The sequence below is a fragment of the Mucor mucedo genome, assembly GCF_025094135.1.
Source record: "Mucor mucedo strain NRRL 3635 chromosome Unknown EV154scaffold_174, whole genome shotgun sequence".
Taxonomy (NCBI): domain Eukaryota; kingdom Fungi; phylum Mucoromycota; class Mucoromycetes; order Mucorales; family Mucoraceae; genus Mucor; species Mucor mucedo.
In genome coordinates this window covers 10,715-30,237 of record NW_026252458.1, presented here as the reverse complement: position 1 = coordinate 30,237, position 19,523 = coordinate 10,715, and the positions used below count along the sequence as shown (strand labels likewise).

Below are 19,523 nucleotides of genomic sequence, written 5' to 3'. Positions count from 1 at the left end.
AGTTATCAAGTCATTAAGAAGACCACCAAAATTAAGGGACATAAAGTTTTGTCAATAAACAATACAGATAAATAGGGGAAGGTTCTAGAATGATACAGGGAGTCTCGCCACTAAATACTGAACAGGAGGCACTAGAATTAACGCAGTATCGAACAAAATTATTCTTCAAACCTATAAAAAACGACAATATGACCAAGTAAAAGTTTTTCTGACACTGTTAAAGAATTTATACAATGAAGATAGTGTTTGAAACAACTTCTATGCTGGTGCAGCAAGTATGAGAACAGAATATCCAGACTTTGTCACCAAACGTACGCCAAACTATTATCTGGTATTTGTTATTACGTTGATCATCGATTATGAGTCTAAATGTGTAACGACTGTAAATCATGAATAACAATGGAAATCTTTTAAAAACATTATAGCACAACGTTTAACCAAATACAAACACTTTCTGATCATTTTTTAGTAGTTGGTCGGATGATGGTCAACTAAGAACTACAAAGTACAAGACGATATATTCAATGAATTACATAGCAACTAGGGTATCTCAAATACTTTCTGTAGCATTGGCGCATTTATGTACCAAATATAAGAAAGATGGATCAAAAAACGAGAAAGAAGTTGTGAAAGTATTAAAATAGTCGACAGTGGGTATTGTTGCAGCCAATAATAATGTGGCTTGTTGTTACACAGGATAGGATCTTTCCTATAAATACGCTTCCTTTTTTTCATTTCTTAATAAATATACTTTAGTTTTGTCTTCACCTAAATTTGGGATTTATCTTGTAATTGATACTAGTAGTATTTCCTCCGCTTTTTGTTGCTGTTTGTTGTCTATTGTAAATTATACAATCACATCATCTTCTTACATAAACCCGTCGTAAACTCTTTTATCTTTGACATCTAAGAACTATATTCTCTTCACATCTCACACTGTATTATTATCGATTTGCATTTTATTGTCTTATCCATATATTTTATCGTCTAAGATCACTACAGAAATACTCTTAATAAATAATAAAACTAAGTTGACAACTAAAATTCTGGTGCTCACTATCACAATTGTTATATAATAATAATTGTCCCTTTTTAAATCTAAATCCGTACTAGCGCTTTATCAGTATGACATAACTTATTGCTCGAGGACAAGAAGTGATGGATTACTGGCAAACTCTAGAGAACAATAAAGATTACGTACAGTGCAAACAGAATCAGAAGGTAATGCGTTGCATCGATATTGAACCAGAGACATCCTACAACAAGTAGAAAATGACAATAACATTAAATAACATTTTCGAAGATATTTTTAAATAACCGCAACACCAAAAACAATAAAAGTACACCTTCTATGTTCTTTACAAAAGTTTTAAAAGGAACCGCTAAACGTTTTATCTATCAGAAAGAAATTGGACAAAAAAGAATATTTTAAGGAAAAATAAAAAAGTCTTTCACAAAAGTCGAAAAAATTTTATTGAAATAAGAGTATACGAGTAGTATTGGCGGGATAAGGAGTATTTCTTTAAATAAAATAGAGTTTAGTAAAGAAGGTCTTTATAATTGCGAGTTGAGTGAGCACCACAGCTAGTTTAAACAGAAGCTGAACTGTTAGAAAATAAATGGATTTAAGTATAGCTTATATGCTTATAAATAAAAGATACAATGATAAAAGTGTAATCAAGGGATCAATCAGAATGATAATAGAGCTGAATAATATATAAAACTAATAAGTCAAAGTGTTGAAATATGAGTAAAATAATAGATGAGGATTTTTATTTAGGAGAGGTCTTATGGATGCCTATTTATAGTGATGGACGTATAATCCAGTCACTGAAATTAAAGAAATTGGGGAAATTTATACAAGAGATTGAGGTAATTGCGCCTACTAAGAGGTCACAGATCTGAGGATAAGAAAAAGATGAAAAGAAGTAGTTTTGACAGGTGCAAACCCGAAAAGGTGTATTGCACTTTAGTAGGTGTTTAAAAAGAAAGAAAAATTGGAAATGCGCTCGATTTGTCGCATAACATTATAATGACATGGGAATAATTTAAATGTGCTTGGAATAGGCGAATTTAGATATGCTAATAGTTGAAAAAAGTCTAGCTGGACAAAAAAGCGTACAAAAGGGAACAAATTATGATATAGTATGTCTAAAGACAGTTTTATTCAATGACACCTTGATAATTGTGTCAGTCATTACTTTGCACATATGTCAGCTGACTATGAGGAGTGACTATTAACGTATAGACCAGAGCCAAAAGAATTTTCAAAAGTAAATAAGTCAAATAAAAGTAACGAAATGTTTTTCAGATTTCGAGTATGGAAAGAGCCTTTCCTTTTATCGTGACAAACTCTCCAAGTTATAATAAAGCCTCATTTCTACACTTGCTGTAGTTTGTTATTACCTTTCCTTCTTTAATAGTCAATTATCTGATAATGTATTTTAATCAGTTATATTTCAACGAAGCATGATTATAGTATCAAGGAAGAACGAAGAAGCAATAATCTTTGTTTAACGGTGTTCATCTACATTATATTGCTCAAGATGAGAATTCCTGAAGTAAATGAAAGTGACTTGATATATAAACACCTTGCTATCATCTTCTAGCCTTTAATAAGCATTTGTTGTTACCGCAATCTAGTTTAGATGCTGTTTGGAAATTATAGACGGGATACTATACACGTAGGAGTACCGTTGTCTTTTATATCTATTCCTGATGGCAAGCATCATTTATCAGAGCCCGTTTTAATCCCTCTCGCTTGCAAAACTTTAGTTTTACGCGTATACGCATTGTTAACAACGAATTATCAATTAATAAAATAATCCCCTTGAGTTGACCAACCCTACCGAATCAAGTTCCATAAAAAAGTTGAAGGTCACTGACCGACTTTGACTAATGATGGGTAATCGAATATTCCGAAATATTTTTCTAACGAAATCTTTAGCAAAAAAATGTGGCAGAATCGCCTCGGCCTCAGGAATACGTTGGTAGGAAAGATGAAGCTCAAAAGCAGTTGTGTGAAAAGTGCAAAAAATGATGCCGGCCGGGGTCGAACTCCTAAACCCCGCTTTCAAAGACCGACGCTCTACCCCCTAGGCTATGATTCTGGCGGAGTCTCGTTTCAGCAGTGTCGTACAAGACACGCCTATTACTATTAATACACGTGACTTTCACGTGACATACCATGCTATTTTATTTTCACGCCTAAAATACGTTCCCAACCTAAACTGACCCGTTAAACACGTGTTTTTAGGCCATATAAACGTGCTTTGACCTGTTTTGCACTTGTTTAAATGCGTGACGAGATGTTGTCTCACGTAAGTACATGTTCAACTTGATGGAAGGCGTGTTGGATCTCTGTATGGACGTTTCATCTTGTGTTATACCATGATATAGACGCAAGGGAATGTTCAGGAAGATTCATATCTTTGGCAATGGTATATGCATTCTTTCTCTTCTTGCAGTAGCTATTATCACTACGCTACCTCCTCAGTATAGAGTAGACTGATTGACTAGGGACTGTGATGAGTGACAAATGAATTTGTAACGACCAATAATCGACAAGACTTGCAAATTTTGACTAAAACGAACAGTGACAATTATCCAGAGTTACTTTAAAAATATACGAAAACTTTTTCCATTACGCACGAGGTAAGCAGAATAGGAATGGACAAAATAACGAATGAAATACTTTATAAAATATCTCCAAAAGGGCAATATTGCGAATTAAAACTGTCAAAGATGGTTTTGTACGACCGGCACTACATCCATAGTCAAAGTAACATTTTCTTCAAGTCTCCTCAAAGTTTGAAAGCAAAATATAAAGATTCCGTTCCTAGCCGAAAGAACTTGGAAAAAAGGACGAATAAGACAAAAAGAGAAAAATTTATTTCAAAAGTCGAAAAAATTTTCTATGAACTCGTCGATAGTTTTATTATGTTCAGAATTGTTATCGCTAAGTGTACCAACATCTAAAAAAAGTCTATCGAGGAAAACAATCCGTACAGAATTAAAGCATTATTCATAAATGCGTTTAATGTAAATTTTTGGTACAGAGTCCTTCAATAGTATATAGTGGCAACCTACAAAGTGATTCGTAACAATAAAATGTCCACACCACGAGGAGATTACTTATACGCCCCACATCTACTTTGCATTTACTTATAAAATGATTATGTGTAGGAAGGTTAAAACGGTCAAAATAGGAATACTAACTGGACTCCTTTTGCGTCATTTCAGTTCATTTTTTACCCACAGTAAAATGCCCTGTGGTCAATCTTCATTAAATAGTTCGGATATAGATTGATAATAAATACAGAAAATCAAAAAATAGATTAAAAACCTATTGATTAACCGGTGAATACTGTAAATACATCAAGTGATGGCTATCGCATGTTTATGCAAAGTTCACAAAAGTTTAATCAAACATCGAGGAATTTGAGGGAGAAATAAAAAAAAACTCCTACCATAAGTATGACATGAGTCAATGCACAAAAACAGCAAGCTGAGGATTCTTGCAATAATGTAACGGAGCAATAGAGACTAGTTGCACTGCAAACAAGATCGGCAGATTCCGAATTGGAGCCATATTAAACTAAATACCTCACAGAATAAATAATAAAATGGACAAAGTTAATAAATTACATCGTTTAGGTCACTTTTAAACGACCGAAACATTAGAAACAGTTACAGCAGTAGTTTCTACATTTTTTATAAAAGTATGAAAAGGAAATACTGTAATGGGGTATCTAGCCGAATACGATTAAACAAAAAAAGAAAACTTGAGTAATCCTCGAAAAATATTTCTCAGAAGTCGAAAAAATTTTATAAAGACAGGGTAATAGTCTCAATGGATTGACAACAATCCGCGCTTGGTATTTAAATTGTTAAAAAAAGTCTGTATCATAAATCAGGACAGATGAACACAAATCAGTGACGTGACCCCAGAAATACTTGTGTCAAATGAAAAAATCTTTGGACTTCTATAGTAATAGACCTTCCTATCAATCTTTTAAAGACAGATATCCAAGCCAAATACCTAATATTATGAACAGAAAACAATGTTCGACTAGATAACCAGAGGTTGGGGCAAAAATCCGAAGGTGACGTTTCATTTGTACCATACGTTTATATAAGTCGTATTTATATTTAGTATACCATAGAATAACTCATTTTAAAATTACATATGACACATTGGTATCATTGTCAATAAAGTAGTTATTAAACTGTTAGAGGGTAATTAAAAAGACATAATAACATTTGATTGAATAGATGCAATTGATGGTTGAATACTTCAGATAGTTGACATACTTACTATAGCAACTTTAATCTAAACGTAGAAAAGTATCTGCAAGTAATAAAAAGGTACCAAAGAAATTATAAAGGGCACCAACAGTTTGTAAGACGTGGAATTATTTATCACAGCAACTAGAATATTCTAATTGTAATACTTTTGGCGTCGTAAAAGAACAATGTAAATTACACACGAGATAAGCAGACCATAAATAGACACAGTAACGAAGAAAACACTTTATAAAATATCTTGAAAAGAACAATAATTCCAATTAAAAATTTCGAAGACTTTTTTGAATAACCACAACAGCATGAATAGTTTAAATACGATGACCTCCATGACTCCTGCAAGTTTCACAAAGAAATATCAAAAACTCATTGCGAGCCGAAAGAAATTGAAAAAAAGGACCAATAAGACAAAATCAAAAAATTATTTTCAAAAGTGGAAATTTTTTTTAAGGACACTGTAATACCTTTTTTAAATCTAAAATAGTTATTTTGAATTGTACAAACGATTAAGAAAAGTCTAGCCAGAAAAATAATCCGTTTGTAAATGAACTAGAGGTGACAACTGAGTGATATGTGGCCATTTATTACGGAGTCAATCAAAATGAAATAGTAGCAACCTGTAAAGAGAGTAGTTACAGATAATATGCTGAAGAGGATGGAAATTAATTAAAAGCTAGACCATTACCTAATATTTTCTAATGAAATTATAATCGAGTATGAGACTACATGTGTAAAGAACCAAGAGCATGAATAATAGCTGAAGTCATTTTAGAACATTACAGCGCAACGTTTAATCTAATACGAAGACCTTGTAATTATTTTGGTAATTGGACGGATGAAAGTTAACAAGAAATACAAATTATAACACCATACATTAAAGACTTTCTTTATAACTGAGGAGTAATACAAACAGTCTAAGTAGTATCCGGCGCATCTTTGTCCAAAATAAAAGGAATTTTGATCAAACAACGACAAATAGGTTATCAAAGTATTACAATATCTCCAGCGGTCAATATGACATGATTCTTTACACGAAGACAAAAAGAGAAGAATTAATTTATAACTTAAGCGAATAATAAAGATTACTCGCACTGCAAATAACATCTGTAGTCGAAAAATAAAGACCGTATAGAATTAATTACTTTGTAAAATAACTCTTAAAATTAAAATATCACCAAATAATAAGTCCTAAGTGATCTTGAAACGACACCAACAAAGCAGGTATTATCAGACGTATCATGTAAGAAACTCCTCTAAGTTTGAAGACAAACGACAAACAATTGGTTGCAAGCCGAAAAAAATAGTGCAGGGAGGATAATTTAAAAAAAAAATTGTAAGAAGTCGAAAAAAATATATAATGACTTGGGAATTACTTTAATAAAATAAGAATTCACAAATGTACGTATGGGTATTGTTAAAAAAAGTCTAGCCGAACACAAAAAGATACAAAAGTGAAAAAACTCTAAATACTATGCCTAAAGACAGTTTTAGGCAATGGTATCTTAATAAATAAGTCTGCCATTTATTTAGAGGTGTGGAAGTTTATTACGGAGAGGATCTGCGAGAATAAGGAGCAGAGCCGAAAGAAATTAGAAACATTAAATACTTAAGATAAAAGGACAAAGAAAAATATCAAAAGTCCAAATAATTTTAGAACATCTAACAAACACTCTTAATATCTTCAGCATGGTATGTAGTATTTACCTAAACAACGAAAAAGGCTAGATATACAAAAGATTTGAGATAATGACAAAGTCGTATAGTATTATAATGACAATAGTTTCAATGGTTCCCAAGTATAGTTAATATTGAGGTTGCATACTCTACAAAGCTATAAATAATTCTTTAAAGACAAATAAGATACTGAGGACGAGAAATGGCGGCAACTAGATAAAATTATATCCACAAAATATTGTTGACAAGTAATAATTTAGGACAGCAGCGCCTCTAACACGATTTAAAACGAAGGACGTCTTAATATCCAACATGATATTGTTGTTTCTAAGACGACACAGCAACCAAGACACGAAGTAACGTGGACAACAAAGACGCGAATATAACAAATAATCAATTATACACGACATCATGCATACTCAATAGCCAAGGCAACCAAGAAGCGAATACAACCCAATACGGATGACAACAATATCCAAGCCAACAAAATTTTGATACCAAATAACTAAGCCAACAATATCCAAGACAACAAGATATTCCGGTTACCAAATGACCTAGACAATATGGTATCCTAGATACCAAATAACCAGGGCAATAAAGAAATATAGATGACATAATTTTGAAGACAACACAATTTCAGAACAACATGGTATCATGGAGACACTATTCCCAAGACAACGACTAAACGAAGACAGCAAAAAATAAGTTGGACAACAAAGAAACAAAGACAACGAAGTCTCCAAGACAACAAGAGGTCGAAGAAAACAAGGTAACTAAGACAACAATATGATCAACACACCATAATATGTAAGAAGACAACGAAATTAGGACAACATCGTGAGTAAGGCAACAGGGTATCCAAGACAACATGATATCTTTAACAAGTAGAAATATACGACAGCTAGATACGTTAGTCAGTGAGATATCTAAGGCAACCAAATCCAAGGCAACTAGGTATCTAAGAGGCTTCCTGATAAATATGCCGCCCAATATAAATTACTTTTTCTGAAAGCCCTGGAAATTCTGAACAAGAATATGCTAAAGAGAAAAAAATCGCACCGCAGGGTCTCGAGTAATTGGCTGTCAAAGTTTAAAATATGCTTGCTACGTGCACCTAAAAAATCTTAAAGCCTAAGCCTGGGCCATTTTTAGCCCTATTAAAAAAATTAAAAAAATGTAGAAATAAAACAAAACAGGTACTCGGGTGTCGAACATACACTCTCGTCGATGCATGCTGCTCGCTTTCCCTGTTCGGCCACGGAGGGCTTAAAGATTCACTGTTCAAATACTTTATATTAAATATTTTATTATCTCTCGGCAGAAATTGACCAAAACGTATAAGAGGCTTCCTGATAAATATGCCGCCCAATATAAATTACTTTTTCTGAAAGCCCTGGAAATTCTGAACAAGAATATGCTAAAGAGAAAAAAATCGCACCGCAGGGTCTCGAGTAATTGGCTGTCAAAGTTTAAAATATGCTTGCTACGTGCACCTAAAAAATCTTAAAGCCTAAGCCTGGGCCATTTTTAGCCCTATTAAAAAAATTAAAAAAATGTAGAAATAAAACAAAACAGGTACTCGGGTGTCGAACATACACTCTCGTCGATGCATGCTGCTCGCTTTCCCTGTTCGGCCACGGAGGGCTTAAAGATTCACTGTTCAAATACTTTATATTAAATATTTTATTATCTCTCGGCAGAAATTGACCAAAACGTATAAGAGGCTTCCTGATAAATATGCCGGCCAATATAAATTACTTTTTCTGAAAGCCCTGGAAATTCTGAACAAGAATATGCTAAAGAGAAAAAAATCGCACCGCAGGGTCTCGAGTAATTGGCTGTCAAAGTTTAAAATATGCTTGCTACGTGCACCTAAAAAATCTAAAGCCTAAGCCTGGGCCATTTTTAGCCCTATTAAAAAAATTAAAAAAATGTAGAAATAAAACAAAACAGGTACTCGGGTGTCGAACATACACTCTCGTCGATGCATGCTGCTCGCTTTCCCTGTTCGGCCACGGAGGGCTTAAAGATTCACTGTTCAAATACTTTATATTAAATATTTTATTATCTCTCGGCAGAAATTGACCAAACCGTATAAGAGGGTTCCTGACAAATATGCCGGCCAATATAAATTACTTTTTCTGAAAGCCCTCGAAATTCTGAACAAGAATATGCTAAAGAGAAAAAAATCGCACCGCAGGGTCTCGAGTAATTGGCTGTCAAAGTTTAAAATATGCTTGCTACGTGCACCTAAAAAATCTAAAAGCCTAAGCCTGGGCCATTTTTAGCCCTATTAAAAAAATTAAAAAAATGTAGAAATAAAACAAAACAGGTACTCGGGTGTCGAACATACACTCTCGTCGATGCATGCTGCTCGCTTTCCCTGTTCGGCCACAGAGGGCTTAAAGATTCACTGTTCAAATACTTTATATTAAATATTTTATTATCTCTCGGCAGAAATTGACCAAACCGTATAAGGGCATTTTTGGGAATAATGTGATAGTTCTTGATATTCTTTTAAGACCCGGATTTACCTGTAAAATGGTAGGGGTTGATGCTCTATGATGTGGTTTTCTGTCATAGATAAGCTTATACGGTGGACCTCGGAGCTTAAAACATTTTTAATTTTAAACTGTCGGATGTTCAATTTTTGTGTACTTTGGGTGTTCTCGGATGTTCGCAAGCAAATTATTTAAAATTTTAAAATAAATCTTTTAATTAAAATCAAAAGTCACAAAAAACACAACTCCAATTTGGGAAAATGCTAGACTGTTATTTGTACATGGCACAGAGGCCAATGTTATTTTATTTCTTTCTTGTATTCTTATCAAAATAAACATACTTTACCTTTGCCTCTACCTATTTTAAAAATGAACAACCAAAATAATGCTTCTTACCCTATTGATGGTCAGCCTGAGAGCAGCCCGAATGGAATCGTTGGACGTGGACGTGGAAGTGGAAGTGGACGTGGACGTGGAAATGGACGTGGAAGTGGAAGCCAAAATGAAGATGATTTCGAAGGCTCACAACGGTTCAGAGGATCTGGATGGGGACAAGCGGAGACCTGGTTTCTAATTGAAAGGTATGATGAGCAGTTCCATGCTATGAATTCGGCTAGAAGCTTGGCGGAAAAAATGAAATTTTTGACCTTCTTGCGAGGGAATTTCATGCAGGAAATGTTGAACGTGCTCCTCGGACCGACGAACAGTTGAAAAGCAAGTGGTCAAATCGTTTGCAGGATTTCAAAAGAAATTGCGCCACCTGTCGCTGACGGAACAGGAACAAGACACAGAAACTACTTGGCGACACGAGGGGGGCGATTGGTTAAAATAAAATATGTTTATTATTAAGAGGGGGAGGGGGTTAGGACTAAGATCCAGAATAACGTTTTTCTAATAAATAACTAGCACCTATTTATACTATTTCTTATACATGGGAAAAACTACGATGGGTTTAAATTATAGATTAACAAGGGACTTTACGGAACAGATACATGAATAGATTATTGACAAGGATGAGTAATTGAGATTTGACGAGTAGTAACAGGCTGGATTTGGTTGACATTGAATAATATGATGGTTCGGGGAATATTTATGGTTTGACACGGGCGGGAAAACTGGATTAGGAATAAAAGTAAAGGATGATCGGGAAAAGGTTTACTAAGGTTGAGTCAGACAGGAAGCGGGAGTAATATTGAGAGGCAGATTAATGATATGTTTTACAAGGAGTTCGGTGGCGGGCAAGATATACTGATATGATTTTTGGTACAAAGTTTTACAGGGAGTTTGGTAGCGGACAAGATATACTGATATGATTTTTGGTACAAGGTTTTACAGGGAGTTTGGTAGCGGACAAGAGATACTGATATTGATTTCTAGAACAAGGTTTCACAAGGGGTTTGAGATCATGGTTAAGTTATGCAGACAATAAACAGGGCGAGTAAGTTCATGACACCACCCGTAATTCTACTGGACAAGCAACAACCGCTCGTTCTATCATTTATGACAGGTTATATAGCATTCTGAAAGACTTACCTTCATTTTTTTCACCTTTCACTTATTCCTCAATTTCAGGGGAGTTCAGAACAAGAATTGAAGATGCTCCTGAGGATGCTGATAATTTGGAGCCTGAGGTTGTTGGTAGTCCTAGCCAGAATACTACCCATACAAACACTGCAGACGATGTGTTACGTACTGTGGATACCCAACCTGCAACAGCAGGTAATGTACGTTTGGAGAGGATCTTTGCTGTCGGTGAACGAGATCAACTTCCCACTGAAAGACGCAGATTAGAGACACCCCGTGTGTCAACAGCCACATCCCCACCAGCAACAACAACAGCACCAACAGCACGAAAAGCACCAACAGAACCACCAGCACCACCAGCACTACAAGCACTACAAGCACCACCTGCACCACCTGCACGCGGATCGGAGCGCTTTCAACCTACCCAGGAAGAGTAGCTTCGATGTTGCCTTCACCATCGGCGTCTGAACAACGCATCGAGAAGAGCATGTTCCGTGTCTTGAACCAGGTGCAACAAACTCAAGCTTTGGAAAAGGACAGCCACTTTCAGTCCTTTCTTCAGTATAGTCGGGAGGCCAATGCTGCATTACTTGCACGTAGTGATCGAGTGGCAGAACTTTTTGCTCAAAGTAACAGGGAAACGGCAAGACTTGTTGATGCGATCTTTCACGATATGGCCAATCGAAACCAACAGGGCCAAAATAATAAAAATAATACTGATCAATAAAAATATATAATTTTGTTACAAACATTACTGGTTTATTGTTGAGGAGGCATATAGGGGTTGATGTTGTCCCTTCTAGTTTGACCATTCCGATAGGCGGTGCTGTTGACTGACTGACTAGAACTATCCGTCCTAGCAGCAGGCTCATCGCTCGGCACATCGTTCTTCTTATCTTCTACTAATTCCAGAACAGAGTCAATCACCTCAATACACAGATTGTGTAAAATACAACTAGCTGCTATAATAACCACAATATCACCGGTATCCTTGATGTATGTATACGTTTGCTGAGGAATCTCCAGCGAGAAATAAATATACCAAAAGCTCTTTCAATGGCCATTCCAGTTGACGAATGGATCTTGTTGAACTTTTTTTTGGCCAAAGCATCATCAGATCTTCCAAGGACTTCCGAAACTGGATAAGGCACAATTATATGGTGCGATAGTGGGTATGCCGAGTCTAAAACATATTTAGTTTTTTTCGAAAATTTTATTCACGCTTATATATTTTACCTGCAAGGATATACCCATTCAAAGGAGAGTATTCTTGGGGGTTTTCCAAGGCAACTGTTGCTATCTCGCTGAGGTTGAAACCAGCAGCATCGTATGAACGACCTATGTCAAAACGATCGACATCATTGCATACAATCGGACAAATAAATTATTACCAGAATCACCAACCGAAATGTAAGTAAACTTACTCTTATCATCACATACTGCCGTAAGTTTCATGGCAAAGTCTCCCTTACAATCCCTCCAATCCTCGGCATGTTCCGTTCTTGATTCAATCACAAAGTTCTTGCCGTCCAAAGCTCCAACAGCTGGTAGACCCCGAACAGTGCGGCCTATACCATACTCGAAACCATGTTTGATTGCAGCGACACGCTGCTCGTCCTTGGGCCATTCTATAAGATGCTTGAATTTGTTAACTACGGCTTTTACAAAACGTTGTGTAAAGTTACTGTAACTACCATGAGAGACTCCTATAGCCAAGTGGGCGCAGCGATAGCGAACGTGACAACTACCTAAGCGCCAAATTCAATTTGAAATCTGGACGTATGGAGGAATAAAATTTACAGCTCTAGACTGAAAAGCGGGATCTCTGCATAGTTCGCTTACAACCCTTTCGAACGTAGTGCGATTCATACGGTACATGGCGCGATAGCTGGTTCGTGGATTGTCGTCATCAGTCATAAAAGGGTGAGAGATGCGGAAGTAATGGTAGTTGGCGAATGAATGGCGATTGTTGACCGGCTCAGTTGGGTATGTTAAATGAGCTTGAATGAGAAAAGGCGTCAACTCAAAGAGAGAGGGCGAATCTAAAAACGTGGTCTTGTAATAAAGAAACACTTGTTCGTTCAATGCTATTTGACTCTCAATGAGCTGCTGGTATTCAGCGAGAACTAAGTTGCGATGGTTGCAAATAAGTTGGTAGTAGTAATATAATTTATCGTTGTAAGACATTTTTAGTATTTGTTATAAAAGAAAAGAATTCCCACACAAAATGAGTGATGCGATTTTAGTACTTTTTTGAGTTAAAATGATATTTTAATGTCAGAAAACATTTTTTAAAATTTGACCCCTCCATAGTGGTGGGGTCAAATATTTTTAATTAAAATCAAAATTTTAAAATTTTAAATAATTTGCTTGAGAACACCCTTATTATGGAAAAAAATGTGAATTATATTTTAGTCGTTTGTATGAGGTTTAAGTTAATCCGAAGATGGATAAGTGATTCCAAGCACGTCTGATATAACAGGAAAAACCGTCTGACACTGCCATCAATCGTCATGGGACTGGCAGAGGGGATGGAGGCAGTGTTCTTGGGGAAGGTATTGTTTGGGAGGGTGCTGTTGAAGATGGTGTTGTCGTAGACGCTGTTGCTGCTGGCAGAAGGACTGTTGAACTGATAGTCATAGGCTTCAGGAATATCATTGACATCAGCGCGGAAGTAGTGGCTGGTGTTGTTGGTGTAGTCGTATTCACCGTTTTCAAACGCATTGTAGCTGGTACCGTTGTTGTTTCTTGAGCCGAAATCCCCTCTCATTACCATCTGCATCTGGCGCTGGATATCCAGACTGGCCTACATCTGCTCAGTGATGCGAGACTGCACCTGGTCTCGTTTCTCCATTAATTCCAACATCGGACCAAAATACGTTGTCGAACAAGCAAGATATCTATTGAACGTTCTTTGCACCGGCTCTCTACGCTCAAAAGGACGTGCCTCAATCTCATTCATAGAGGTGACCAGATGCCGGATTGTTCGGTTGACCGCTCTACTTAACTCGCAGCCCCACGACTCACACCCATCCCAGCACCATTGTTTTCGATGGCTCTTACTCGTCTAGCACCGGCAACTTCACCACGATTATCTATCGTCTCTCCAGCAAGAGAGGTAAACACTGTGGGTGAATGACGTTGGGCATCTCACTGGTGGCGTTCTCCATCGCATCATGGTAGGCCCAGTTTTCAATCGGTGCGGTACCAGTTGCATTCAACCTATCATTGCCATGTCTGAAGGTCAGACAGAGCGCAGACCACTTAGGCTTCAATGTACTCAAAGGTGTTTTTCCATTGGTGCTGTTGTTGGTTTTGATTGAGTGCCACATGGCACGGTACAACTCATTTCGTTCAGATAGCGTACCAGTAGACTGCAACCGCTAGTTGTAATCCACATACAATTCAATCAGAGCAAACGTGCTAGCTGAATTCTAGTTTGAGTGATTGTATCTCGTATCTGAAACTTAATAGTGGCAGCAGAATTCGTGGCATCAGCATCAGTGTCATCAGCAGTGGTAGTAGCAGGTGCAGCAGGGGAAACGGGGGCAGCAGCCGGATCGACGACAGGAACGTTTTTTTCTTCTGAAACAGTAGTAGCATGCGACGGTTGCTACCATAGCCTACACCATTAGGTGTCACTTCAATAAATTGGAAAATGATACGGTTGTTGTTGTTGTTTTGATTGTTCAATTTAGAAAAATTAGGTAAGGAAACAGTAATAAAAATTTTATTTTGTTTTTTGGCATTTTAGTAGTCCATTTTAGAACGGTTTATTTCTGGAAGCTTCATATTCGATACGCACAGATTTTTTTATTTTTAAGCAGTAAATTAATAATAAAAAAATATGGCAACATTATTTTTCACAGAATTCAATTTAGGAAAAAAAAATTAATAAAAAAAAAAACCGGAGCTTGTCCAAATTAGTACATCTCCTATTTAAGATCTCAATATATTTTGTTTCATGTCAGCAGCATAAATCATACAAATCTGAGAATTCTGGTCGGTTATCTGTCAAGACCCAAAAGCTTTGGGTACTCTGGTCCGTTATCCCTCAAAATCCGTTGATTTCAGGGTACTCCGGTCCGTTATCCCTGAAAATCCGTTGACTTCAGGGCACTCCGGTCCGCTATCCGTTGTTATGCGATACTTCAGGGAATTCTGGTCCGTTATCAGTACAGATCCGACACTTACGGGTTCACTGATTACATTTAACTAACAACCAAAATAGATTATAAGCAGTTAGAAACGGTTCAAAAATGGTTCAAGCATTCTAAGCTTGTATGGGAATTATCTTAGTTAATTTCACATATACGATAAGTCGCAAATCATATCGGAACGTCCTTAAACGTGCGTTGTATTTCAAAAACATATATTCAGTGACCTCTAACCTTTCCTAACTGTTTGAGGTTATTGTATTTTGTAAGAACATCACATACTCATATCATAGGGCCACTTTGTGAACATTCTCCATTTTCTGTCTTTTGTTATTATTAAGTTATTGATCTGGTTAAAAGCGCTTCATCAAAAATGTATAAGCTATTATCACTCTGATAAGAAGTTAAATCCTTCTTTTTTATAACCTTTACTGGAATATTTTTTATCCCAAACATGTTACACATTTTTTAGTCTACCACATTTGTGTTTCGTCCAATGCTGCTCTAATCGTATCATTGCTTTGGAGACTGGTTTTAGTAATGATGTATTTAACAGAGCTATAAACAGAATTAATCAAGACGACTTGTTCAAATTAGTGGGCCTGTGAGGAGTGGAGCGGGGCAAGAGCAGAACATAATAATTATTAAGGTGAGGACCAAAGAAACAGGCATAATATCAATTAGTATTAACATATATAAAATGGATGAGAGTAGAAAAAGTTTAATTAAAAGAAAAAGAAAAAACAGATAAGATCTTGAATACAGAAATAGAATTAAATAGACATGACTGCAGTACCCGAGGAGTGGGTGGTGACCTAGCAAGAATATAGCCATATTAGAGCTGACAAAGGTTAATCCATGCCAATACCATTTGTGATATAAGCTTTACAATAAATGTCATAGTAAGAACTATAAGAATATTACATCGCAAGTCTAATTTAGTACGTCTGAGAAATAATTAAAATACAGCTTAAAGCAAGGAGATTTAAAAAAACTTCACATTTATTAGAACAAGACTAAAGTAGTACTATGTAATAATCGTATACATTTTTGGTTAATCTTGGATAACTTCCAGACAGCACTTCAGATATGAACACAGCCGACAGTCTTTTATATAAATACTGCTACATTTCGTTTATTATTAAAAGACAATCTTATAAACAGTCTCAAACTACTCCGATAGTCTTTTTATAATTTTACTCTACCTTAAAACATAACATTTAGTAAGGAGTACGATACAAATTTGCCGCTGTATATTCCAAGTATTTGTTCAAATATTTGAAAGGGTAATTAGGAGTTCTGAAAGGTAGTGGTAACACGATAGACACCCAAAAAGCCGTCAATGCTACATTTCTAGAACATCCAAAGAAGTAAAATATACTTGAAATACGTATCCAGCAAAGGGAAAATTAATGGATGAGGTATTAAAGATAATTCATCACCATAAAACCAAGAAAATAACAATATTGTTGCAGCCAATAATAATGTGGCTTGTTGTTACACAGGATAGGATCTTTCCTATAAATACGCTTCCTTTTTTTCATTTCTTAATAAATATTCTTTAGTTTTGTCTTCACCTAAATTTGGGATTTATCTTGTAATTGATACTGTCGTATTTCCTCCAATAAATATCGTATAGAATGACCTTCAATGTGGTTAAATTATAATATTCGAGTGGTACTCTCATATTACCAGTATAATCTTGTTACAGATTATATATTGGGAGATTATATTATTATTGGTTGTTTTTGATTCTCATTAATCTGTTACTGAAGTGTCAGCTAATGAGAATTTTTCACTTAATAATTTGGGCCAATCAATATAAGAAAGTATTGATTGACTTAAGACCATGTAATTCTAATTGCCATGTTTCAGAAGATAGAAACAAGCCACTGCCTATTCCTTACCAGATTCAATCTCCCAGATGTTTGATATAAAAAGCGTCCTCCCTTTTGCGATGACTTTCTCTCCATAACTTTAATAAAGGATTAATAGAGACTCATTTCTTATTACTTCTTTTTTTATTCTGTTTTATCTATTTTAATATCTCAAACATCACAGATACTAGTAGTATTTCCTCCGCTTTTTGTTGCTGTTTGTTGTCTATTGTAAATTATACAATCACATCATCTTCTTACATAAACCCGTCGTAAACTCTTTTATCTTTAACATCTAAGAACTATATTCTCTTCTCATCTCTCACTGTATTATTATCGATTTGCATTTTATTGTCTTATCCATATATTTTATCGTCTAAGATCACTACAGAAATACTCTTAATAAATAATAAAACTAAGTTGACTACTAAAAGTCTGGTGCTCACTATCACAATTGTTATATAATAATAATTGTCCCTTTTTAAATCTAAATCCGTACTAGCGCTATATCAATATGAACAAATATTATTTTTCTGACACACTTTTAAACATCGTACATTCTACAGATAGCTAAACAACCGTTTCTTACGCCGCTAACATAGTTTATAGAAACAAAAAAAATTAATTTCGTCTGAAGCCGAAAGCTGTTAGAAAAAAGGCACTTCAAGACAAAGATAAAAAAATATTTCTTAAAAGTGGAAAACAATTTATAAAGATGTTGAAATAGTTTTAATAGCTTAAGAGTCGTCTTTGCTTAGTATTGAAGTTGCTAAAAAAAGTATATCCCAGAAAGCTGATCCGATACAAGACAATCAGATATATGAACTCAAAAGATAATGGTGTCAACAAGCAAAACGTCAGACAGCAACGGTACGCGACCTTGTTATAATAGTTTTAGTATCATATGGACTAGCCATCTACCGAATAATATGAACAGAGATCTAAAATCGACCAGATAACCGTAGGTTTTTGCAAAACAAAGCCCAAGATCAAGAATAAGTCTTATTTATGGCATAAGTTTAAAGAAATAGTATTTGTAAAAGTTTTAGCGTTACCTAGTTCATTTCAAAGGATGATATAAATATTCTATCAAACAAGATCGACAGTTTATAAAGTAAAGAAAAAGGTATTTGTGAGACTGGGTGAATTGTATGTCATTTTATTATTGAATTAGAGGATGATTTAAATAAGGAATAGACAAAGTCCTTTTGGTACTTGTCAATTCATAGAGCCGACTGCGAGAATGATTTAGAATGTAATATATTGCAGTAAGCACGTGTCTACCATGCGTGCATTGTAAGCGGTGTTATTATTTAAAAGTTGGTTTTGTCATCTGTTAATGCTGCCGTATTTCCTCCTATAAAGATCGTATAGAATGACCTTCAATATGGTTAAATTATAATATTCGAGTGGTACTCTCATATTACCAGTATAGTCTTGTTACAGATTATATATTGGGAATTATATTATTATTGGTTGTTATGACTCCCTTTAATCTGTTACTGAAGTATCAGCAAACGAGAAATTTTCACTTAATAATTCGGGCCAATCAATATGATAAAATATTGATTGACTTGAGACCATATAATTCTAATTGCCATGTTTCAGATGATAGAAACAAGCCACTACCTATTCTTTACCAGATTCAATCTCCCAGATGTTTTGATATAAAAAGCGTCCTCCCTTTTGCGATGACCTTCTCTCCATAACTTTAATAAAGGATCAACAGAGACTCATTTCGTTCATTCTTTTTCTTCTGCTTTTATCTAATTTTATTATCTCAAAACATCACAAATGCACATGTTGCATGTAAACCGCGTGTACGTGAGGTGACCCAAAATAGCTATTTCGAATTTCTTTGCTAAAGTTAGTTACATGATAGTGCATGTATACATTAAGGGATATTTATGTATACAAGAAATACAACAAGACATTTAAGACAACCAGATAGTGAAGACAGCAGCATATCCAAGACAACTTGATACCTAAGAATACAAGACATTCGAGACAGCAAGAAATTAAAGACAGCAGATATCCAAGATAATCAGGTATCCGAGAGAGCTGATATCCAAAGATTGCCAGGTATCCAAAAAAGCAGATATCCATAACGACATGATGTATATGACAGAGAATATCCATGAGAACATAAAAAATTAGACATACGACATCTATGAAAACATGATATATAAGACAACAAAAATCGAAGATAACAATGCAACCAAGACAAGTACAGTAGTTGCTCGATTTAAGGGTGTTCGATTTAAGGGTATTTTCTATTTAAGGGTATTTTCTATTTAAGGGTGGATTTTTGAAAAACAACTTCCGTCCCCAGCATTAACATCACTAAACCACTATTATATTTAAGGGTGAGATCCCAATTCCCCATACCCTTAAATCGAACGGGTTTTTACCATATTTGGGTTTTTTTTTTTTTTTTTGGTGCCCAGTCGAAAAAAAAATTTATCAGTAACAAATCATCATTTTTT

At 35.3% G+C, this 19,523-nt stretch overlaps 2 protein-coding genes across 2 annotated transcripts; one reads left to right on the top strand and one right to left on the bottom strand.

Annotated features, from left to right (window-relative positions):
* Positions 1-2,954: 2,954 nt before the first annotated feature.
* Positions 2,955-3,978, top strand: EV154DRAFT_487175 (uncharacterized protein; the record flags this gene model as incomplete). The annotated part of the gene is made up of 2 exons (XM_051598950.1): positions 2,955-3,135; positions 3,716-3,978. The coding sequence occupies 2 exons, from the start codon at positions 2,955-2,957 to the stop codon at positions 3,976-3,978; spliced, it is 444 nt and encodes a 147-aa protein (XP_051451738.1).
* An 11,655-nt stretch (positions 3,979-15,633) lies between these two features.
* On the bottom strand, positions 15,634-17,332 carry EV154DRAFT_487174 (uncharacterized protein; the record flags this gene model as incomplete). The annotated part of the gene is made up of 4 exons (XM_051598949.1): positions 15,634-15,718; positions 15,957-16,043; positions 16,738-16,861; positions 17,299-17,332. 4 exons carry the CDS (start codon positions 17,330-17,332, stop codon positions 15,634-15,636), a joined length of 330 nt encoding a protein of 109 aa, XP_051451737.1.
* Positions 17,333-19,523: the final 2,191 nt, after the last annotated feature.